The following is a 26365-nucleotide window of genomic DNA, read 5'->3' on the forward strand; positions in this document are numbered from 1 at the left end:
TACGCATTTTGGGAATGTCAGTACTTCCTCAGTTTTCTGAAGTAATTCACAAAGAAATCAAATGAGGAAGAAATGGATTCTTCACTGAATTTTGGGAAACCTATACAACTGTTTAGATTAAGCTGAATTCTAAATCATTTAATATTTTTGTTACGAAGTTTAATGTGCAACTGGAAGTAGAAGATATTTTTATACATATGGATTGTGTTCATGACACAGGGAAAACAAATTTAATTTAAAGCTCTGTGCTGTCTGAAAAAAAATCTCATCCTTATTCAACTAAACAGTTCATCTTGATTTATTTAATTAGTAAGTAGCATCTATATATTGTAAGTTCTAATATTAGAATAACCGGTGGATTCCAGTTATTCCTGTAGATTTTAAGCTTATAGCATACAATGCATTTATTTGCCACACCTATTTTATACTATGCTTGTCCTTTCAAGGACTGCACCCAGGGCTTGGTCATTGTGTGTGTTAAACCACATGATGCTTCTGTAATTTAAGCTTAAAAGGGAAGAAGGGTCATGACTGGTATAGATAAAAATCTAAACAATTTAACAATCAAGCCTAAATATTCATATCTGGCCATTTTTTCTGAGGACTGAATGGCAAGAAACTCCCACTTTTTAAAATTTTGTTGAGATTAGAATATCAGTCTTTGGAAAGTGCAATCCAATCAGATTAAGTTATATTTGTTCAGAGGCTACAATTAAGTTCTCTAATTTAATGTAATTACTGAATGGTGTTTAAATGAAGCTTTAGTAAGGGAAAAGGTGAACAGAGAATTTAATTGCTGATCTAAATGCCGTAATTTTAAGGATGGAGCAACAGTTGGATTGGTTTTTGTAGTAAAGGGGAAAACTCCACCTTCCCACCAGGTGAAAAACATTATGCAGGAAGATGTCCTGGCATAAGTGGTCTTTGGTTACTTTATAGTTGTCTGGAAGAAAAGTTATTTGTAAGTAATATATTTTTAAAACTTGTGCTTATAGAACAGTTGCTTCTAACATTTGTACGTGACTTGCCTTTTAAATTTCACTCCTTTTAGATCCTTTTTTGTCTCAGGTCAATTTTGAAAGGAAGATAAAAGCTGTTTTATGTGCACAATTCTTTTTTTTTAATGTAATTTTAAAATTCATTTTTTCCACTTAATAATTTTCAGTGCAAAATCGAAGTGTAGTAAATAAACTTGTGAGTGGAAGTTTAGTAATGACAAGGTTACAAATGTGGTGTGTTTTCAGTAACAAATTTCTGGCAAATTTTAACAGAACAATAAAAATTAGGAAGGTGGACAGTTTTGCTATTTTTATCTAGCTCTTATTTCCCTATACTTACTTAGATTTTGAAAGTTAAAATAGTTATTAGCTTGAATAGTTGTAAAACAATTTTTACTATTTATGAAATGCCTACAATCTGTTGTGCAAATTATTTTGGATTAAACAAGAATTGATGGGTTCTTTCCTAATTTTTACATGTCAACTGAGATTGTAAAATATGAGGTCATCCTCTTTTATTTCCTGATAGAGTTTTCAAATAAGGAGTTTGTCATATAATGTTTAATTGTAATCCAAGTAGGATTATGAAAGAGTAAAAGCAAGCATAATGGATGTTTTAATTCAGTAAACTGAAGTTTATATGGATACACAGCAGTGGTGGGATTCAATTTTTTTTACTTCCGGTTCTGTGGGTGTGGTTTGGTGGGCATGGCAGGGGAAGGATACTGTAAAATCTCCAGTCAGAGGTGGTATTTTCCGGTTCTTCCAACTACTCAAAATTTCTGCTACCAGTTCCCCAGAACTGGTCAGAACCTGCTGAATACCATCTTTGATGCGCAGATTGCTGAGTATCATTATGTAACTTGAGGGCTTGCAAACTTCAGCTGAAAGGTTTGTAGTCTGGTAGTAAATGTTTTTGACTGAGATTTTTATCTCCTTTAATCCTTATTTTACAAAGAATCAATATTTAATTGCAATTACCTGAGTTTTCAAAACGTGTTCTTTTGGAGCTTGACTGGATTTAATTTGATTTTATTTGACACAGTATAGTTTTAGATTGTTACACAAAAATATCAGAACACAATATACAAAATTAGAAACAATTTAAATAGCAATGAAAAATGATTTAACATTTCTGCAGTCCTCTGTAAATATTCTAATATATTACTAATTAATTATATATATAGGAGTATATATGCATATAATTACTTAAAACTAAACAATTTTGATTGTTGTTACTGGAACTAATTAACCATACATTTAGCATTTAAAATATTTGGATTATTGGGATTGTATTAAAATCAATAAACACTTAGGAAATAAATCAACATAATGCAAAGAAATAGATTCAAATATCAAAAATAATGCTAAAGTAACTATGCAATTAAGTGTAGATGTTATACATCTGAATTATTTTCTTTGACCACATTCAGATTCAATATCCATCCTACAAAATCCATTTAAAACATTAATCTGAAAAATAAGCCTATTTTTCTGTAAAAATATGTCCAGAGCTGAATTGACATGAAGTATATAACCAAAGAAAAGACTCTATGTTCATTTGAAATATTTTTTAAAAAACACGATCATATATACTGAGGCATCATTTTATAAAAGATAACACCTTAAGGAATAATGATCTATTCGTGTAGTCCTCCTCCTTAAATAATGTTTATTGTTTAACAGCAGAAGTAATGTTTAAGTTTTAAAATGTAATATTCTTGACTATTATTGCTTTATTGTCCAACCTACAATTACTGTGATGTTTCATGTGTATTTCATGGAGTATATCCAGAATTGTTGTATGGTGGGCTCTTTGAAATGCTAAGTGTTAAGTTTTATGTTGTGTTGTCTGATGTTTAATCTGTAAACTGCAATGATAAATTCCACATTAATATTATTTCAAAAAGGCTAAGGAATTATTGGAACAATTGGTCAAATGTTCTGACCTGAGAAGGTGTTAGAGTGTTAGGCTGAGTGTATGTTTTAGCCCATGTGAGGAATGTCCACTGAGACAAATTCTATTCAAAACAGAGTTTAAACCAATTAATTCATCCTCCGACAACTCCTATCATCATCACCACCATTACCACACCACCACCACCACCACCATCATCATCCCTACTATTCTACAGTGGACTGTAGTATGAGGTGGGAGAAATCAACAAAATTGCTGTCCTCGATTTCTCAGGTAATGAATCAGAAGGTATTTGATCTACATCAATTAGATCCAGTCCATTGTCTGCTATGCTTTTTATTTCACATTTCGCTTTGGAATAAAGTATGTTGAAGGAAATAAAAAAAAGGATGATTTCCAATCAACTTGTTAGTATTGAAACTGTATTTGAGGTACATTACTTCACAATAATTTAGTATCAGCTTTGTACAGCCAATAAATTGCTGAAATAGAAAATAAATGGCATCATCAATTATTAATACTTTTTCTTTTGTACACAATTCACCTGTTTCTTCTACAAAAAGAATCCAAATGAAGTTTAAAGTATTGTCTTAATTTAGCCGTTCATACATCCATAATGATACCTTAAAATTGTTGTGTAATGGAATATTTGTGGTAAAGGTATTGGTTAAAACCAAATATCAGTTCAAACTGGGGTGCAGAAAGAAGGAAATGTGTAAGGAGAGAGAGGGTGAAAGAGAAAATAATGTGTTCTTTTCTTTCTGGCTTGTGGCAAGCTGAAGTGGAAAGAAGGTTGCCTTTACACAAGCCAGAGAATGCATGCAGAGGCTTCGCTAAAGCCTTCATTGAGCTGGGTAAGAAATAGGATATTGCAGAAAAGGAATGGGGGAGGATAGAGCTGATGGGGCAAAAACTTTCACTGGACAAGGAGCTTTTCAAAAGTGACGGAAAGGAGACAAAGAGCACACAGGCAGTGAAAAGATAGAATGGAGAAATTGGGTTTGGATTTGGGCTTCTCCTCCTCCTCCTCCTCCTCCTCCTCCTCCTCCTCCTCCTCCTCCTCCTTTTCCACTCCCCCCTCCCCCTCCTCCTCCCTCCCCTCCTTCAAAATAGGGCTCCCAGAGGAGTGGTGGGATTCAATTTTTTTTTATTACCAGTTCTGTGGGCGTGGCTTGGTGGGTGCGGTGTGGTTTCATGGGCGTGGCAGGGGAAGGATACTGTAAAATCTCCATTCCCTCCCCATTCCTGGGGAAGGTTACTGCAAAATCCCATTCCCTCCCCACCCCACTAACCTGCTTTCCAGCTCCATTCTCCTGTGCAGGGCAACAAAAGAAGACCCAGCCAATCAGTTGGGATTGGGGAGGCAGAGAATAGATGGAGGCGGAGCCAGTCAGAGGTGGTATTTGCCAGTTCTCTGAACTACTCAAAATTTCCGTTACCAGTTCTCCAGAACTGCTCAGAACCTGCTGAATACCACCTCTGTCCCAGAGTGACACGCTAGGAACAAAAAGTTATCTTTAGAATATGGCATACGGGAAGTAGAGACAGCACCCAAGGAGACTCAAAGGGGCAGTTCAACTGCCGATCCCTTTTCTCTCTCCTCTGCATTCAAATGCAGGAAGGTGATGCACAGGGTGGATAAAAATCAATGGTCTTTTTATAAAAATTTTTAAAAAATAGGTTTTTTAATTTAAATGGGATTTTTTTTATTTAAATCAGATTTTTTTAAATCAAATTTATTTTAATAAAATGCTTTTGGAGTCGGTGAGTCAACAGAAAGTCAGAGGAGGAACTGCTGCGGGACACAGATGACAGTTGCTCTTTAAAAATTATGATTTAGATTGAGTTGATTTAAATCAAGCCTTTTTACTAGCAATTTAAATCGACTTGATTTAAATCAAATCTACCCTGGTGATGCAGGATTCTGGCATGATTCCCTATCAGGGGCAAATGCAGAAGTGAATTGATGAAAATACTACACATAAGCAGAAATGAATGATCTCCATATAACTTCAGGAAAAATGGCTCTTTTGCTCAAGATCATTAATAGCATTCATTACTTTCAGGTGATGTTAGAATGAAAAATGTAGCCCTGGCATCTAAACTGAGGTTAATTAAATGTGGGATTTAGTGTGTATTGCTGTACAGTTTGTATGTTTCTCTATGTTGAGCATTTGCCTTGTTCCTCTTTTAAACTAACATTAACCTGATAGTTGTATTGAGATTACATCAGCAATTGCACAAATGAATTGGGTAACAATGATGGGATGATGAAAGAGGATAACAGGGTTAAATCTTAAGATATCTTAAAAAAAAATTACATTTCTTACAAGGAATCCTTAGCAGTTAATTGGTCTGATTGTCCAGCTGTTTAATTCGAGTTTGGAACATGATCCGTGATGCTTCAGCCTCTTTCATGTTGAATTTTCTGATTTAATTGAAGGTTACAAAATTCCAAAAATATCCTGAAAGGGAATGGAATACAGACTGTTGGACAATTTTATGTATTAGATTGTTTCCTGAAAATTGAAAATAACAGGGAAGAGGCATTCATGAATTTTAAGTAAAATGCCACAGTGTTTGGTGAGGAAGAGTTAAACATAGTTTTGTGGTATTTTAACACCACATGTTTGCCTTGATTATAGTTCCAAGGAATCCTGTGATCCGGTTTCATAATATATTCATGAGTAAACTGATCTGAGAATTAAAGCTGAGATGAGAGTTAGATATTCCATTTTTATCCTTCTCTAAAACCAGAAATAAAATTTAATTTGAGCTGTAGAATTTTAAAATGCAAACAGCATAATTTTTTTTGGAGAGGAGTTAATAATTAAAAGCATCGTGGAGATGAATAAGAAAAATTCAATCCATTCTTTGTAATTTCTTGGTTTAGAGACAATATTATCTCCAAAGGTAGAATTTTATTCAGAAATGCTACAAGATGGAAAATACAATTTTTCTCTGTATGTTGCCACCTCCCCAATTGTTTCCATCCTGAGTTCCTCCTCTTTGTGCTGTTAAAAAAACTTGTCCATTAAATGTGAGAATACATTTTTAAAGTTGCATTCAGTATGGCCATGAGATAGATCAAAGTTGACAAGGATGAAGTAGAAGTACCTTTAGATATATTTAGACAGTAAATAAACTTGCACAAGATTGCTGTGAAAAATAATGGGAACCAGTTTCAATTTTAAATCCCACAGAAGGCACTAAAACTGGATTGATTATAGAAAATGCATTGAAATAGCAGGTCACCTTTCAAACTCAATCAAAATTCTTCCAGTTAAACCAGCAGTTCTTCAAGTGAAAGGCACATAAGCTATCACCCAGGTTATGAAAAAAAAATGCATACCTTTCTAATTCTATTTTGTTTATTCAGTTTGTGCTGCAAGTATTATTGGGATATTTCTTTTTTAAAACAAAACTTAAAAGGTTCATTAAAAAAGGCAAATACTGTATATTGTTATAACAGTATTTTATAAAAGTATTCTTGGGATATGTATTATCCAATTGTGCCATTAAATAGGTTTTCCTTTTAAGTGTTTGAAATATTAAAAAAAAAAAGATTTATGGGAACTTAATTGTTTATATTCAAAAGTCCTTTGCATTATAATTCTGAAAAATAAAATTCTGAAAATAAAAACACATTACCACAATTCATACTGGAATAAGTTTATGAATAAATTATTAAACCCTGAAAAACAGAAGAAGCAGAAGTTTCTTCCAAATCTCTGAGGGTATCTATGGCAACATAATTTGTCCAGTCGGTCTTAATGGACTGTAATATCATTATACAGATTCACTTACATGTCATTAGTTTGCATAAAAAGGAAAATGAAGGCCTATCCTTTTCCACACACTTCAGGAAAGCTGTTCCACATCCTTTTCCTTCCTCAATCTCTTTTTAAATACAGGTTTAGGCCGATATAGACAGTTTGTTATATACAGGGCAATCAACATAAAATCTATGTGTATAGGACAGACATTAAAGGTTTAGGATTATCCATTTTCTCTAAAATGGAATTATTATGCTCAAGGGTAAAGTTCTGATGAAATGTTTCTTTGTGAATGCTCAGGGTGGGGTGGGGGCAAAGCCCTATAACCTGACCAAACCTGCTTAGAAGCCACCTGGTTTCCATTTTGCTAGCTCAACACTTCGTTAGATCTTGTATGTTTAATCATTTATGACATTTCAAAGCACTTAGAATGCATAGTGGATTTGAGATTTGTCCTTAAGTGGATCTTCTTTCCATTAGAAGCATTATTGGAAATATATTTTGCATACAACTGGAACTTTTTGTGTTGAAGACTCTGTGGGCGGTACAGCCTATAAGAGATAAAGCAACGTCTTTAAAACGTTTATTGAGTATACCCTAGCTGACTTCATTCTGCTAATCTTAACTTTGAAGAGATAATTTTCTGGGGAAAGGTACTTTAATACACATCCAGTCTGTTGTCATTCAAAACTGTAGGACCTCAAAGCACATAATTCACAGTTCAATGCTTCTGGGGAGAGTAAAAAAAATACTTGATACTAAAGCTGTCATAGCTTCTTTGTGGGTACACATTTTTTGTAATTGTGTACAAGAAAAGCAAGTGACCAGTCCCCTTTAAATATTTTGGATCATCATCCCCAATATGACTATTGCTCCAGGCTTGTGCAAATTCTGATATAAACACTTTGAAACTGCTAACATTCAGACAGATTTGTCATTTAGTCAACGTTAAACAGAATTCTGATATATTTCCTAAGCCCTTCAGTGGAATTATAATTTCCAGGTTCTTTGAGAAAAGAGAGAATTTCTTTAATGGGGAAAGTAATTTATGTTACAGCTGCGGATTCATATGAGAGCTTTCCTTCTTTTCCCAGGACTATTCAATTTGCTCAGGAGGCTTTGTGTAGGCCTTTGAACAAAACATTTGAAAGTCCAGAAGGGAAAAAAAAACCCAGCATCACCAGCCTGAATTACTCTTCCACATGAGTGTCGACACTTTTAAAGAACCATTAAAAGATGAACGAGATGCTGATTCTTCACAGACATTAATTGAGTCTTCTCCCTTAAGACTAGTACTTCGCTATGCTTTATACTCTATTTTTAATCATGCCTTTTTCAATTTTATATGCTATAATAGTAAACTAACAGTTTTGTACTTTTCTGAATTTCACTATCCCCTTTTAAACATTAACATTTAGCCATTTTCCACCCCTTTGGTAGAGAGGCTAATTTTCAGGGCATATTATTTTATTTGACAATCACCAAATAAGGAATATCCAGTCTTATCGTATTTACATTAGTAAAATCACTCAGAGAACTGTATTGACTCCTTTAATATAAATCTTAACAATTTCACAAAAGGGATATGTAACATAAATTCAACATAGCTGTGTTTTACCAAGAAAGTTTGAGCAGTTATTAAAAAAAAAAAATCCTGTCTTGACAATTTATATATGGCCTTGATGTAAAAGCAGCTTTTGGCTGTATTAATCATCCGAGCTACATATAGCAAGAAGAATTTGATATGAAATGGTTATTGGGAAATAAGAGAACCTAGAAGGAAGCTTAGCTAATATAAATCAGGAAGGTATTGAAGGATATGATGTGTTGTTGTCAGATTAAAGAAGAATCACAGCAGACACAACTCTCTATTTTTCATCATCTTCTGTATGCTTAGGCTATATTATTAACTGATACTGTAATTATAGTTCTCTGAAGGAACCAGTTTTGAAATTCTATTCTTTTCTAGGATGTCAAATAAGATATAACATATTATTTACTAAGCAATAGACCAAATAGGCTCAATGACAGATAAATGTAAGATTAAGTAGGAAAGGGGTTGTTCCAGGAAGAGAAAATAGCCCTCCTTTCTGTATTTATTGGCTATTCTTTAAGACGCTGCATCTTTTCTAGGTTTCTGTGCAGTTGAAGAGAACATGAGTTCAAATTCTAGCGGCCCATAAAAAATCTTGAATCTATTGGCTATTGGAAAAAGACACAACAAAAGGTACAGAGGGGTGCCCATACCAGATCTGAGTCACCCTTGCCTATTTTGGATCTAAATAATGTATTCCTCCAGTTGGAAGCAAATGTTTGGATTAATTGGTATCAATGAATACTTTATGTGGGTATTAAATTGCACATTTTATTTTGAAATAAAATGCTATTGTTTAGCAATGGTGCTTCTTTTAAAAAAGTATAAAATGAATTTCTCATTTTTTGTTAAAAATAATTACATTAAACTAAATAAAAAACATATACGTCACTCTGTTAACAATGTTATAAAGAACTATTGTTAAAGGAGGAGTGAAGGTCTGAAAAATGTTTTCATATTATTAGTATTGTTTTTATCCAAAAGGGGGGAGAGAAAAGAGAGAGAGAGAAAGAGGGAGAAAGGGAGAAAGGGAGGGGAGAGAGAGAGAGAAAGGGAGAAAGAGAGAGGGCAGGAGGGAAAGAGAGAGAGAAAGAAAGAAAGAGGGAGAAAGGGAGGAGGGAAAGAGAGAGAGAAAGATCCCAGTGTTTTGTTTTTTGTAGGGAAATGGGTCCAAATGACTCTTTGAGTATTTAAGGTTGCAGAAACAGGCAACCAAGCTAAGTGCTTAAAGGACCCCATCCCATCAGTGCGAGTCCAAGCACTTCAGCAAGATATTAGTGATCCGCTGAATTTAAAATTATGAGTTTGGTGGTCCCTGAGGTCCAAAAGGTTGGCGACCCCTGATCTAAGGGGGCTAAGAATGCTGAAATTAAGAGGAGATCGTGGAGTATTATAGTTCCTGTGGCAGTCTTTTCAGCAAGAATAGCAAAAATTTTATAACATTTTAAAACTAAAGTTGTTATGGTGTAAATCATCCTAATTGTATATCTGAAGTGTCTGTCTTTTGGGGTTATATACACATGATTGGAAAGAAGAATGATGAATTATAAATCAAGAAACTTCATACTACAGGCAATGGTAATTATACTGTTATCCGATAGTATTTACTGTTGAAGTCAATACAATCAGCCTATAACTGATTGATACAACTCCTACTAATATGACTAAACATCAGTGATACTGTTGTGACTCTGAATATATGAAAAACAGCTGTGTCATTTTAAGATTTTTCTTTTGAATTCCAGAAGCCCCATTCATGAATATGAAATAAAGTCTTCAGTTGATTCAGAAACCATAGCCATTTTTTTAGTGAATGTTGTGATTTTTAAAATGCAGCAGCCAGAATTTCAAATCACAACATGTACTAGAGACATGATGGAGAACCTATGGCACGTGTGCCAGAAGTGGCACGTAGAGTCATCTCTGCGGGCATGCGAACCATTAACCAGCTCAGTTCTACTGTGCATGCACACGCAGCCAACTGGCCTCCCACCAGCCAGCTGATTTTTGGGTATCTGTCACACATGCGTGGAGGGCGGGCCGCATGTGGGAGATGCGTGAGCATGTGCAGGGGGCCGGGGATGGGGGTCATGTGGGGGGGGTGTCACACATGCATTGTATTATGGGTACAGGCATGCATGTGCGCTCTCTTGTGTACACGCGCGCACTTTTGGCACACGATGACAAAAAGGTTAGCCATCACTGTACTAGAGCATTTTGGTTGTATTTTGCACACCAAGATGAGACTTCACTTTGAATCATTAATGCTGTATATAGTGCTGATAAGGCACATACTCATTTAATCCCTTTTGCTTCTTTTTCCATCTTCATGGCATATTTAAGCTATGAGAAAAGTTAAAATTTTTAAAAACATTTAAGGTTTCTATGGACAAATGTTTCGGAGGTTCTTAATGTTATTTCTTTTGTCATATTTGGGACTGCTGAAAAACTGTGTGATAGTTATATGTTGAGAAGTGGATTGAATAGGCACTCTTGAAAGCCTGCCGACTCAAGATCTCTGCCCACACAAAAAGCATCATAAACAAGATTTAGAAGTCAGATACAACGTTCAGAAGTATATTGATAACTCAAAACCACTTTCAGCATAAGATTGTAGCAGTGGTTAAACGTATCAACTATTATCAGTGGAAAGCACATAAAACAATGGGATATTAGACCTTCTTTAAGCCAGATTTAAAAAAAAAAACAATAAAATAAAAATTATTTGAACATTACAAATATTTTAACTAAATAACAAAGAAACAAATGAGATGATTTAGCCATGAGTAGGTTCTCCTCAGATTCATAAACCTCTTCATCTCTTGTCTCTTAAATTTGTTTTGCAACGAATCGTAAGATCATACCAAGTCTATCTTAATAAGGTTTTATAAAAATAATATCAAAAAAAGAGAGAGAAAAGGAAGAATAATATAAATAAATAAAGGGCAAAAGATCTGCCACTCTAGAGCTGTGTTACATTCCAAATTCCTTACTCTAGTTGCTACGGATTAAATGCAGCAACAAAAAAGAAAAGGAAAAGGAAAAAAATCCATGATGGGAAATCACATTTTTGTATTTAAAGTTAGTTCAGTATCAATATAGATTCCTCTCTTTTTGGCCCTAACCCTCCCACTTTTTTTAAAAAAAAGTTTGATTTTGTTTGTGCGTGAGAAAGAGCGAGCTTAGCAGGTAGTTTGGTATGAAAAAGCCTGCATGGCTTTAGAATAAAGGGAACGATAGATTAGGCTTCTTGGCCTTAAAACAGCATTGTCTTTTCATTCGTACTGTGTGCATGGACACACTGCAGACTTCTTTCCATAAATGGTTCTGCATCTTAACTCAATCCTGGTTCATTTTTCCATGGTTGAAACTTTTTGTTGTAGAATATCAGTCTGTTTTTTTCACAGCTGGTTTTGTGGCTGTTTTTATTAAATTCACATGTTGGTTAAAATAAACGTATGTTTGTCCCTGAAGGAGAAATGCTTGCATCCATTTGAAACGAAAGAAAGACAGTGCGGGAGGTGTGTGTGTGTATTCAGATTACAGAGGAAAACAACAGCATTGAGGAATATCATCTGAGTTTATACCCTGACAAGGTCTTTCTAAATGTGTTTACTGTTAAATAAGAAACACCGCTTTGAATTTTTTTGTAATATTTAATTTTTCTTGATTTCTGTCCTTGGCAGATGAAACAATTGTTCTAAGAATGTCTTGGTTTAATTGCAGTCAGTAGAAAACAACCCTGAAGGCAAATTGACAAAGCAAAGGGTTTATGACGAGAGAGTCTTGACAATTCCCTTTCTTGGCCATTTTTCCTTTTTGGCTTGGCTCAAAGTACAGGCTAAGAGTGATGATACCCTGACCCTATAAAGCCAGTTTCTTGAACTAATTTGATGGCTTTCATATCTGTGTTTAATGAGGAAGCTCTGTCTAAAGGCAACCATTCACTATCAAAGCTATAGATGGCTTTCTTTCTCTTCCCTCCTTTTTTGAGAGAGGCGTAGGAAGGCATTCTGTTCGACTCAGAGAAATCTCGTAAAAACTTTTACAGAGAGAATAAAACACTGTGCTCTTTTAAAGGGAAGGGGTGGGCTTGAATCTGTTGTATGTCTGAAAAGAAAAGGCATCTCTTTGTAATATTCAAAGGTCAAGTTTTCTAATTCTGTTTTGGGACTTTGTTTGTGTTGAGTTTCAGCCAGCATTCTCCAGCACACAGTAGTGGATCTAAAAAACAACCCTTCTATCCCCACACCCAACTGCTGTTTTCCATCAGCATAAACAGTTCCTTTCTGTAATAACATAGACGGATATAGCGGAGAACCCATTTCTGGGAGAATCAACTCCCTATGCATTTCTTAACCATTTTTGGGAAGAATTGATCTATTTGTATGTGGAGGAGGAGGAGGAGGAGGAGGAGGAGGAGGCAGTAGCTCTAAATGAAATGACATCATACGTATTACTCCCATTGATCCAATTTTAGGCTACAGCCAGGATAAAAGGAAATGGCATCAGGGAGGAAGTATGCTCATTTAGGCACAGGTCCCAGTGTGATAATGGAGTAATAATAGAAATCACGCCAGTGTCACTTGGTTGCTGTATGAGTCCAGGCACATTTTCCCTTTGAGGAGGCTTTCAATGAATTCATTCAAGTGCAGACTGTAGCAAATGGGATATTCAGAATACCAGCTGTACTAAATGATTTGTGTCCTGGCGTAGGGGTACGCACAAGTCGTCATGCTGTTGGATGCTGAAGTGCATATATCTCTGTCACATTTTTAAAGCGGTGGAAGGTCAGTAGTTAAATGTTTCAATGACATTTTTTTTCCAGAATTAGTTGGGGATCTGGTATTTATTTCATTTATGCTAATGCAGGGTTGACAAATAGCCTCTTTTAAGGTGGGTGGTCTTCTGGGAGGAGAGGCCGGTGACCTTGTAGAAAACAGTGATACAGCTTTGGATGCAATAATAGAGGGCTTTTTCCCTGTGCCTATTTGGCATTGGGATGTAAGAAGCTCGCTTTTGTTGCTGCTTAAATCGTGTTCTTCCTTTGTCAAAACTTTTTCCAAAGAGTTGGCAGTTGGAGACTTCAGTTCACTCTAAAAATGACTCTGATAGGCATTTGTCTTGCTAAGTAGATCTATAAATCTAGTTCCTGCTTAGATCCCAGGGAAGCTAGGACTATCCACAAGTTGTTTAGTCAGAATGTGTTGTTCCAATGGTTCTTTCTCATTTGGTTGCATTTTTAGGAATGTATTTTTCTTATTTTTTAAAACTTGGCTTTGTTGCATTTTTTCCAACTGGATTTTGAAAGTTAGAGAGCCAGGAATGCAAACTTCAAAAAACATGTACATGTGTCAACCCGTGGAAGAGCACAGTGCAGTTCAGCGCATGTTATCTGTAACCCAGCGAAAATAATTTAAAATCCCAGTTGTTACACTTAAAAGAATTGTTAAACTTTAAAGGCCAGAGAAGCTTGCGAGAATTTACCATTTCAAGGAATATGATTTTCTGGCTGGCATATGGAACTGTTCTTTGAAAATTACAGACTATTTCAGCCCGCTCAGCACACCATAATAATTTATGTCTTCTCTCAAATACTCTCTTTTAAAACACATTTGGCACAAACAATCATGGGAAAAATGATTATTTTTTTTCAGGCTAGCTTTTAAGCCCTGTATCACCTTAACAATATTTCTCACTGATGTAATTTTTCCTACTAGCCAAGGTTGCTGTATTTTTGTCACTTACCTTTTTTTTCTCTTCAACTTGCTTTGTTTGTTAAATTTATATCACACTGCTTGGCCAGAGCTCTGAAAACATTCTTGCAAACATCTATCTCAGTCTGGCAGGCCTATGCAGGAGTGGGCTGGTACCAGTTCGAACCGGTTCAGGTGAATCCGATGCTAATTTTACATCTGGTTTGCCGAACTGGCAGTTGCAACGACTGGCTGGCCCCACCCACCCCTCCCCTCCCAGGAGTCTCCACGGGGCCCAGGTAAGCACGGGCCTGTTTCCGGCCTCCACAGAGCCTCCAGAGCAGAGAATCAGTTGCTAAATTTTTTGAAACTCACCCCTGGGCCTATGTTTTTTCTAACCTTTTCTGTACAGGTAATCCTCAACTTATAACCACGATTGAGCCCAAAATTTCTGATCCTAAGTGACAGTTGTTAAGTGAGTTTTACAGTCTTTCTTGCCACAGTCATTAGTGAATCATTGCAGTCGGTAAGTTAGTAGCATGGTAGTTAAGTAAATTTAGCTTCCCCATTGACTTTGTTTGTCAGAAGGTTGCAAAAGGTGATCACATGAATCCTGGGCCACTGTCATAAATATGAATCTGTTGGCAAGAACTCTGAATCTGCAATATTTTTGCTGCCCTCTAGTGTTTTCATAGTTTTTGCAACCCAGATATTGTAACCTAAATTGCCATGCCTTTTAGTTTTGGGAAACTACTCCACTGCTTTCAGTTGCTTTGAAATTCAACCAGATCCCTTTAGAAATTAAATGATCCCATTTAGAGCAGTTTGTGCTACCTCTTATGGGAGTACCCTAAAGTGCATTATTTCAAAATAGGGATATTCTGCATAAATATCAGTCTTAACGGTTTATTGTTATAAGCTGTAAGAAAGAATCATATAAGCTGGATATAGTAATTGTAGCATGGATTTAGAAGAAAAGATTTTGCATGGATTTGCTAATCATGAACTAGAAAAGATCACACAAAGATTTCAAATAATTGTTTGAAAGTTTTGCAAATTAATCAACAAAGTATCACAGAGGGAATCATGTAACAGATTATAGGTCAGGGGTCCCCAACTCCCAGTACACAGCTCAGTATTTGGTCCTGGCCCTTTGGGAACTGGGCCATGCAAGCTGCGGGCACACATGTGAAACCATGAAAGGAGAATGGAGCTGAAAAATGCTAATTACCAATCAAAACGTATTTTAAGTGTGTACATGCTTAATTTTATTTATATTGGTTTGAACTAAATCAGACTAAAGAATGAAATATAGACAACGTAGTTAGAACTTACCATATACTGTGTTTCTCCAACAATATGCCCCCCCCACAATAGGAAGACCCAGCATGTTTTCTACGCATAAAATGAAATTAAGCCTCTCCCCCCAAATTTAGGCCTAGTTTAAAATATGCGAAATTGGGGGGGGAAAGGCAGGGGGAACTTGCCATTAGGAGTGCCCCGCGGGCAGCTACGCCTCACCATCAGCCGCTCCTAACACCATGGTGGAGCACGGAGGGCTCCCTTACCCCTTCCTTACCTGGGTCAGCAGGTGGGCGGCACCAGCATGGATGTCTGGCAGCGTTTCAGCTGCTTCTCAGGTCTCCATAGCTTCCACAGTTCCCACCAGTGCTGGCGCCTCTATCGCCAGTGCTGTCTCCAACAACAGCATCTGAGTCTCTCCCGCTATTCCCCCGTTCCCATAACAACAGGAAAAAAAAACATTTTGAGGTACCTGGGAGTGCAGCGTGATGCATTTTGGTTTAATCCTGAGCAGCTGGGTGGGCGTGAGAAGAGCCGAGTGAGCGTCTCTGCTGCTGCTACCCTTGGTGCTCCAGCCTCGGGCTAGCAAGTTTGCAAAAGTCCCAGTGCGCAGCCTGTTCCTGCATTCCAAGCACCCAGGATGAGCTGCAGCTGTCTCCCTCTCGCCAGCGCCGTCTCCAACAATAGCGGCAGCAATGGTGGGAACCATGGAAGCGTTTTAGCCGTTTCTCAGGTGGGGGAGTCGCCTCCGTAACTTCCATTAATTAATTCACCCCCCAAAAGATGTCCTAGCCGTTTTTTCGGGGCTCAAAAAAAAAAAAAAAAGAGGCCCGGCCTTATTTTGTGAGAAATACGGTACATACAATCTGAAGGACACAATATTCACTCATGGCATAAATGGTATGAGAGAATATCTTGAGGTGGTCATAAATGCATCTTATTTGTCAAATGCGGAACAAATCCATGTTTGTCCTCTATTAAATTCTACTGCCCTGCTTACTTCTTCAATTGATTAAAAGTTTTGAAAATAACATTTAAAAATCAAATAGAAAAATTATATTTTGCATTTCACATCTGCATATAAATTTAGTTCATACGTGAGAAATGCACATTTTATATGTTCTATATTTTGTAATTTCTCCCTCCCTAGTAGTGTTTGCTCTTAATATAAAATTCAGGATTGGAGATGAATGGCATAAATAATAAGTGGAAGATTCTTACTTTGTCCTCTCCTCTCGGTTGCTTTTTCAAAAACCTCAAAATTTCAGCTGCATAATGCATAATGATATGAGTTTCACAGAGGTAAACTGAGGTCATGTGGTTACCTTGTTTCTACATTTCTTTGCTTAACTTGGCCAAACTCAGAACCTTGATGAAATTTTAAACAATAGTTCCTTGTACAGTTAACATATAAAGTCAATGCCAAAGGTACATTTCAAAGGAAACCACAAGTCAATTTTTAAGTCTTTGGTGCTGTTTCTGGTAAATGGCAGCAGTTTCTATGGAGAAAAAATAAATGTTTATAAAATAACATTATGCAACACTTGAACTTAGATTTATTTTCAGAAATAGACAATGATTTTCCAGAAACACCCCTCTATTTCACTTTAAAGATCTTCAGAAACAATTGTATTATATACATGAAATTGAGCAGAAAGCTAGCCACAGTTGTTTAAAATTGTATTCCACAATCCGAATAAGATTCAAGTGTATAAATTCAAGTCTTATATTTCCCTTGCTATCATAAACATTCTGCAGTTGGAATCTGCACATCTAGAGTATGAGTTCGTGATTGCTAATGGGTTGGTTGTCTTATTGCTATGTTTAGATTTTACATTCAGAGTACCCATTTTTCTAAAAAAAAAAAGTTACCCGTTTCTGTCACAGGCCCACTGATAAGTTTTACTAATCTTCGCTGGAGCTTGGGTAAATGTGCTTAAGTTGCAGCTTTAAGTAGCTGCAAGATGGGCACTGTCTGTAAAATATATGCTGAATATATATGTAAGTAGAAATATATTAGATGCACGATCAAATGCTAGAATTCAGGCTCACTTTTTGTATGATATATGATGGCTTGTAGTTGCATCAAGGGCATTGAATTGCATTGCCCGTGCCAAACCAGGGTCAGGGGGCCCAGCAAGTCAATGGAAATAGCACACAAGGGTATGAAGTTTAGTTTAGGCTGAAATAGCTGGAGCTGCTCAAACTAGATATGTCAGACAGCTGCCCTATGCTGAAATAATGGTTTACATTTTTCTTTACAGAGTCCGTATACCACTAATACATTATTTTGTAGACACTTAGATTACTTTTTAAAACTCTGGGTTGTGAGAGAACTATTTTGAGAGTCACCTCATGGTGAAATGGGCAGCAAACAAATTTAGTAATAAATAAACAAACTATTTCAATGTAAATTACCCAGCACATGGTTGTAAGGTTTAGAACTTGTATTTTATAGCTTGGGCATATGATTTTATAATTTGTAATGCCTTATTAAATAGTAGTGTCACAGGTTGCATTAAGAGGGATAACTTTGAATAGTCTAAGTACTGAAAAAAATAAATTTGCGTATTGACTTCTCGCTTTAATAGCATGAACCTTGTAAATGGAAACAAATCCGAAAGAAACGTAGGGTTTCTTAGAACAGGGCATCCAACCTTGGCAACTTTAAGACCTGTGGACTTCCAGAATTGCCAAGGTTGGATACCCCATCCTAGTGTAATAGAAAAACAAACTATCATTTCTCCTAGTTTTAATATATGATGCCTTTTAAAATGACTCTATTTTGATGGAATGGAAGAATAGAATAGAAATAGAATAGAGGAGAGGAGAGAACAGGAGAGAACAGGAGTACAGTAGCTTTATTGACCAAATGTGATTGGACACACAAGGAATTTGTCTCTTGATGCATAAGCTCACAGTATACATACAAGCAATAAAGTGATAAATCATAAGATACACCCAACAAAGTGACAGTCATAATATAGCAATAGGAGTAGGTAATAGGAAAGATGAGGAGGATAATAGTAATACAATCCTACTACACGGTTAAGTGTCCTTCAGGATTATAGAAACCAGTAATCCATACTGTTGGAATTGTTATAGGTAACCATAAACATCCAGATACCTGCAGTATATCTCTTCTCCAACTGTCGTTCATTTTGAAGCAGTTCTGTTCTGATTTCCCATTCTTGCAGTTGGGACTGCAAGCTAGAAATTTTGGGGGTGCTAGAAATTTTGGGGGAAATGGTAGTCCCAGCACATCTGAAGAGCATTGAGTTGATGATGGTTATTCCAGCGCTAATAATATAGGCATGATTTTAGAGTGGGATTCTATCTTAAATGAAATCTGATCCTGTTGATGACATTAATGTGTAGTGTCTTTTCATGAAGTTGGAATGGGGTAAATTAATCTGCAAATGTAACCCACTCAGAAACTGGATTCCTAAGTCATTTTCTTTCTTTGCTTGCAATGTTAAATGGGGCAAAGAGGCAAAGTCCTTTCACCCAAAGATCTGGAAAGGGATCAAGGTTGATTTTCATTTGTGATTAAATAAGCTTTCAGCATCATGATTTTATTTTTTATGCACAGAATTATATTTTTCTATTTTTGTGGAATGAAAACATTGGCTACATAAGGATCCAGCTACTGCTTTTTAGAACACCAAATTTCCCATTCCAATGGTTTATTTCCCATCCTTTGGCATGCACCTTATTTTCAATGATATTTCCATATAATAAAACCAGAATAAATGTAGCACTTAAGGACTTGTTGAAATAATGGTTTTGTAATTTTTCCCTGTTCACTTTCCTTGCAGTTAAATCCCTCATTTTCCTCTATTGTTCATGCAGTAAACTAGAATTATTTATACTCTTAATTGAAAATTGAATCCACTGATCATAGGGAATTTACCTCTGAATAAGTATGCTTAGAATTGTACTAAAAGGGGGTGGATGGATATGTGGAGATAGGGATGTATGCGTGCATGCGAATGATATTGTTGCTATTTCAGTTTTGAAAGAGAAATTCGGATAAATTTGTATTTCTGTTTCTCTACAGTTCTTCAGCCCTTATATGTATTATAATCTCCAGGAAGTGATGCAGTATAATTTGTGCTTTTGACAATTTCCTATGAAAATTAAATAAGTATATTTCGCAAAGCACATTAGCTGATAATAGGTTTATCACTTAACTGAGATTAGTATAGGTTTAATCTTACATAACTATAGAATAGAAAATCTTGGCAAATGAACAACCTCTCATTTTATTTTGATAAAGGAGCTTCTTAGAATAATGACACAAGAGTGTTCATAATGAACTCACACATTGTTTCTATATATTGCAAGTATGTGGTATAATTTCATAGGTTATCTGAGACTAGTCACTGGCTGGCCTCTTTTATTTGAATTTCAAAAAGGTTATAATTTTATCTCACAAGCTATTTATTTTCTTTTAGCTTTCCCCGGACCAGCTGGTCTTACTTCTGGAGTGTCTCCTGCAGAAGGGGACATTCTGTTCAAAAATGCTGGAATGCTTACAGAAAACTTACCACCTCCGTGAGCAGGATGCAGAGGTAATCCATTTACAGACACAGGGAGCTTGCAAAGGGAGCCAATTGCACGGAACAATTGTATTCTGTTGGATGCAGGATTATTCTATTTTTTTAAAATATCAATTTTAAAAACTTAAATTTGTCCCGAAGGCCATACAGGTAGAGCATGGGTTGCACTGACTGCTTTCAGTTTTAGAGGCTATGTTTTTAATAAACGTTTGTTTTTAACAAAGCATGTGTGTACATGTATGCTTGCATAGTTTAGTTAGTACAGCCAAGTCACATCTCTCCACTTGTCTTTTGAGTTTGAAAAATACACACATCTGGAGAGAATTAAATAAGTGCCTTATTGTGGATTCATTTTCTTTTTACTAACTGTGTACCTGTTTATATTTGTGAGTAAAACTGTTTTGTTGTTATTGTTGTTTATATTCAACTACACATGAGAATTTGTACTCATAAATATTAGATTGGAAGTTTATGAAAAAGTAAAAGACATGTTTTCATTTTTCCATTCAAAAACGGATCTTAAGTGAAGGGTGGTAATCATATAATGTACAAAGGCAGTCAGTCATTTGGACTATTATTTATTAATTGATACTTGCCCATTAAACCCATACATCTTCTGTGTAGTGTATAATCAAGAAAAGAAAAAAAAGGAAAAGAAGATAGATTACAATTAAGAAAATAAACTCCAGTGGACACCATAATAACTTACAGTGCTTTTGCTGGCTAACAAAAAAGATTCACAACCGAAGGTAGTACAGATAGCAACTAAACACATTTTCAAAGCACTATAAAACCTTTGTAAGTGTTTATGGGAACTAAATCATTTACAGGGCCCGTCTTTAAAATGATCCAAAAGCTTAACTTAGTTCAAAATAGAATATTTTTTAAAAAAACTGTCTAGGAATTGGAGTATTCTGAACTTTTATTTATTTATTTTATATTTAATTATATATCAGATTTAGAGACCACCCATCTCACTCACAGAGCGACTCTTGGCTGTGTCCAATTAAAAACATAAAGACCAGATAAATCCTGTATTCCAATAGAAAGCAGTTGAAACAAATCAAATTAAAAAGAATAAAGTTAAAATATCTCTTGGGTGCTTGGGGATTTTTCCAGACAAATTCCGTATCAGAAAGGACTTTGCCTCAGGCCAGGTACTAGGTACATTGTACAAGTAGTAGCTATTCTTCATTTACTGTCTTATTTAAAGAATAGGCTCTTGAGATCTTTGATGATGAACCGTGTCTCAGTGACATTGTCAAGTAAGATATGAAGAAGGGTGTAGATCAAATAAAAGTCTCTCACGCTGGTAGTCTTCAAATATTAAGGATTCCAGAGTCCCAAACATCTATATTAATATTCAGGGCAACATATTTGCCCCTCTGAGTCTAAGAATAGATTTAAAAGCTTTCTGCCTTGTTAATTGGTTTTAGATGATAAGCATACATTTATTTTATTATAATTCTTAAAATGGTTACATAAAGTGGTTGTAGAACCCCTTACCCCTTGTAAAAAATAGCACTACAAGCCTCACATCCCTCTTCCCCTTTATACAACGGTAATGGAATGAAAGCTTTCGTTTTGACTGAATTGCAGCTAATGTCTCATCTGAATCCTATGCTGGATTTAGTCTTCAATATAACTAACTGAAAAACAAGCATGATTCATTTTCTACCAGTCACAAATGAAATGAACCATCGCTTGTCTGGATTCGGATAATAAGGATAGTAAGTAATCCAAAGGAAGCAGATCAGTTCAGAACTCTTCCTTGTGGCTTGTCTATGGGGATTCTGTCATCCAAGTCATGGTTGCCCCAAAGCTACTTTTCCAAGGGCAACTGGACTTTGTTTTTCCTTGAAGATGTTTCGCTTCTCAACCAAGAAGCTTCTTCAGAACTGCTTCTTGGATGAGAAGTGAAGCATCTTCAAGGAAAAACAAAGTCCAGTTGCCCTTGGAAAAGTAGCTTTGGGTCTTCCTTGTGGCCACTTGGTGGAGGAATAAAAGTAAAGATGGCTGAAAGGAGACCCTCTTAACACAAAACTACGTAACAAAATAACAGAGTTGGAAGGGACCTTGGAGGTCTTCTAGTCTAATCCTCTGCTCAAGCAGGAGCCTCTGTACTATTTCAGATAAATAGTTGTCCAATCTTTTCTTTAAAACCTCTTAATGTTTTAGCTTTGCTGTATTTGTACAAATAGTAGCTACTCTTCATTTACTACTAGTCTCCTTTCAAAATGTGATTTTTATTTTGTATAATAACAAAAGGAAGCATCTGCACTAGATTTGTTCCATAAATAGAATTATATATGAAACAAAATTAAGACAAAGGAAGGTTTTAGATTGCTGCAGTTGTCATAATATCTTTTAGTGGTTATTGGAATGTTGGATTGAAGTTTTTTTATAGGTCATACATAAAATTAAAAACTCCACAATTGAAAATGTCTGCTTCACCCAAGGAAATATTTAAGATAATAGGTAAAGTTTATTTCGGCTTTAATGTATTTGTTGTTTATACATGTCCTAAAGGCCAGATTTATTTTCTAATTGGCCTTGAAACACACTTTGCTATTTATAGAAATTAAGTTATATTTAGGGTATATTTTAATCACATACAAATACCAAAGAAATGTCAGGACTTCTATATCTGGAAGAGAAATAACTGAGAAGGTAGCATGAAAGCTGTGTCCCCTGTATGATGGGTAAGTGCCAGGACACCAAGACCTATGTCATTTTTTTTTTTACATTAGACTGATTTTCATTCTCGCTTGAAATAAATTGTGCCAAGTGTACTTGGGTATGTGCGTGTGTGTGTGTGTTGAAGGAAAGCCAGAACCTCCGCGGGAGATATATTACCTCAGCCCCCTCTTGCAAGGTGAAATCAAGGGCTTTTCTCCAGCCTTTAAGAAAGGAAACTGAGATAACATTACCATTACAGTTTCTACAGCTACTGGATAACAAGAACCGACAGTCCTCAAAAGGGAATGTTGCGGTACTTACTCTTGTCTGCCTAAACAAGGAAGTTTCTGTGGCTCAAAATACATTAAATGCTACAGGGAGGAGATTTCCCCCATCCCTCCTTGAAACAAAGGAACAAGCTAATTTTTTTTGATGAATGGCTTTGAATAACATTCAGTTGTGTATAATTAAATGAAATATGTGTATATGTGAGAAAGATTTTGAGAGGCAGGAGAAAATGTGCTAAGGAGCAGTCAGACAAGAAAGGGCATTGCTTTGTAGCTTCATAATGGATGGGCAAGAGGTACAGCAGGGATGCTTCCCAGCTTCTCCAGTTCTAAAGGTGGGATCTTTGTACTTTTAAACTTGCAATATTCTGTTAATGTAGCTTTCCAATAAAGTAAAATTAGCTCATCTGGTCATGTTTCCTGTCTGGTTTACCTGGGAAAGCTGACAGTGTGATACCATCACAAAGTCTTTGGTATCTACTTATTAAAAACTGCAATCCTACAAACACATGCTTAGCAGAAGCTAGTACAGAGCCTTTTCTTCTGAGTAAACATGATAGGTGAATCATCTTCATTTTCTTTATTTAGAAAGAGAGATGATAGAGATTACAAATTAAAAATAAATCTCTTACAAATTCAATTTTATATTGAATATTTTGAATAGTTAATTTTCAGAGTAAACAGAATGATTATCAATTATTTTTGAATTGTTAACTGTTGATCAGATTAATTTTTCAGTTACTTTAAATTAAATTGTCCAACACTAAATTACTATCTCCCTGGTGCAAGTGTTAAATATTCTAACTGATAGTATGATATCTCGATGTACATACATATGTAATTTCTTAGAGTATTTTTAATTGGTTTTGGTGAAACTGGTTTGCCTTTACAAACTGATAACAATGAAAACATTTACAAAAAGTTATCCATGCATATAGTTGTTCCAGGGTTCACAGTAGACTTTTGGTAAATCATGCTGAAGTACCTTAGGTTTTAGGAAGAAATTGTGAAAATATGTCTGGATAAATCAAAAGACCCAAGGACAATTGGTAGAAACTGATTGCTGTGAAAGGAATGTATACTGACACCATGTGAACTGAAAAAAACAACCTGATGAGCCATTGGGAAAAACCATTGAGATCAAAGAAGAAAACATATGGAATATGAAGTTTCAGATAACAAGATACTCTTCCCACCTAATTTGTCTCCTGGAAGGTCAGTGACATGGCTGTATTGCCTGCCCCCAGGAAGTAGGTATTGGACACATGACCTATCCAGTGAAACTGTGATTGGCAAAAAGCCTCCATGGCTTAAATTCCATGATTACATTTTTAAACCCACATGGTAAGACCACACAATTCTTAAAATACTGACAAATGTGGTCAAATGTGCTAAGTAATGACCATCTCAGAATAATGGCATTGGAAGGGATCTTGGAGATCTTCTAGTCTAACCCTCTGCTCATGCAGAAAGCCCTATATCATTCCAGACAAATGGTTGTCCCGTCTCTTCTTAAAAGCCTCCAGTGATGGAGCACTCACAACTTCTGAAGACAAGCCATTCCACTGGTTAACTGCTCTCACCGTTTCTCCTTACTTCTAGGTTGCTTCTCTCCTTGATTAGTTTCCATCCATTGTTTCTTGTCTTGCTTTCTGGTGCTTTGGGAAATGGGTAGAGCCCCTTTTCTTTGTGGCAGCCCGTCAAATATTGAAACACAGCTTTCATGTCGACCCTAGTCCTTCTTTACACTAAACTAGACATATCTAATCCTGCAACCGTTCTTCATGTGCTTTATCCTCTAACCCCTAATCATCTTTGGTTTGTTATTTTCTGCACTCTTTCCAGAGTCTCAACATATTTTTATATTGTGGTGACCAAAACTGGATGCAGTATTCCAAGTGCGTCTTGGCATTATAAAGGGGTACTAACAATTCATGTGATCTTGATTCATATTTAAGTGATTGTCCACCAGCACTCCAAGATCACTCTTGCAGTTACTGCTGTTGAGCCAAGTTTCACAAAACTGGTGAATCTGGTACATTTGATTTTTCTTGCCTAAGTTTTTTTTGTTACAGCTGAAGAGGATTGTCTTTGAATGTATCTTTCATTGTGCAAAAAGGCTTGTGTAGTGCACTGGTTTTCAGCATGCACTTTTTTTGCACAGGATGTCTTACGTTCTGTTGATAACCATAAAGAGGAAGGATTCAAATGGTTGCCATATATACCACTTTTTTAAACAATCTCAATGAGAGAATTAGAACAGTTTTCAAATTCTATATTTTGTAGAATATATACAATGAATTTTGGAGATAAGTTCTTCTGATGTATGAAACATGAAATGAAACACCCTTTTATGAAAGTTCCACGATTTTCTCTAAGGAAGAAACCTGGATTTACCAGGGAGCACCTGACTATTTTGCTTCACATTTTCTGAGATTCATTTTAAGTGGAAGAGCAATATTAAGGCTAAACTCTGTTGTTTCCAGGAAAATGACTCTCAGAACTCTTATTACCAGCAGACCTTGCATGATGTTATAATTTTTTTAAATAAATTTTATATATATATTTTGTTATAACTATTGCAAGTCAGAAAAATTTAATAACTATCTTTCAGCAGCTCCTGATCAACAGGGTGAGCTGGAGATTGAAATAAAATTGAGATATATTATTTAACTGTTTTTTGAAACAATTTAATCCAGTTATAAGCCACACAGTATAGGTTTATACATTAAAGTAATTAGAATGAATTCTATTATAATCTTGCCTTATTATGGACAATAAAATAGAAGCAAAGAGCATAATAATTTAATTCTGCATATATTTAGACTGACTCATATTTATGAGACTCACTTCTGAGTAATTGTAAACAGGATTTTTCTATCCACTTAAAAAAAAAAGATACTTAAAAGTACAATGAATGGGAAAAACATAGGAAAAAACAAAAGCTAGAAAAAATATTTATAAGCTATATAAAACTGAGTGAAACCTTTGAAGAGACATTAGGGAAGTGCTCCACATCTTATTAAAAAAAAACCCTTCTGTGTTTTGCGTTCGATTTGGCAAGGTTTGAGATTGAGAAATGATGTTTGTGGATGTGTAGGTGTGTATACAACTTTCTCCGTGCTATTTACTAACCCAGTAGTCTTAATAAATGTGTTTAGAATTGGAAAACTGACAGGTATTAAAACTGATCAATACAATATATTCAGTATGTTGCAGAATAGAAGGAAGATCTTGAGACTCCAACCTCAATTCTGTATCAAAAGGCAGCTCTTGATATCAAGCTGCAGAAGAACAAATGGCCCCAGGACAGTGGAGGGATTCAAAACTTTTTACTACCGGTTCTGTGGGCATGACTTGGTGGGCGTGGCGTGGCTTGTTCGGCATGGCAGGGGAAGGATACTTCATTCCCTCCCCACTCCTGGGGGAAGGTTACTGCAAAATCCCATTCCCACCCCACTAACCTGCTTTCCAGCTCCATTCTCCTGCGCAGGAGAACAAAAGAAGACCCAGCCGATCAGCTAGGGCTCAGGAAGCAGAGAATAGATGGCAG

At 35.9% G+C, this 26365-nt stretch overlaps 1 protein-coding gene across 5 annotated transcripts in view; it reads left to right on the plus strand.

Moving 5' to 3' along the window:
* Positions 1 to 26365, plus strand: part of AOPEP (aminopeptidase O (putative)) — a 200943-nt gene that overhangs the window by 154892 nt on the left and 19686 nt on the right. For 2 of the 5 annotated variants that reach the window (XM_026703889.2, XM_087926808.1), the window contains exon 14: positions 19742 to 19858. The exons of 2 other annotated variants lie outside the window; for them this stretch is intronic. In XM_026703889.2, the coding sequence (XP_026559674.2) occupies positions 19742 to 19858 (117 nt within the window). Of the gene's footprint in view, positions 1 to 8825; positions 8920 to 19741; positions 19859 to 26365 lie in introns of all 5 variants that reach the window. One more of the 5 variants, XR_015742201.1, reaches the window with a different exon arrangement.

Source organism: Pseudonaja textilis, chromosome 2 (genome assembly GCF_049901715.1).
Source record: "Pseudonaja textilis isolate UNSWEBS1 chromosome 2, rPseTex1.2, whole genome shotgun sequence".
Classification (NCBI taxonomy): Eukaryota; Metazoa; Chordata; class Lepidosauria; order Squamata; family Elapidae; genus Pseudonaja; species Pseudonaja textilis.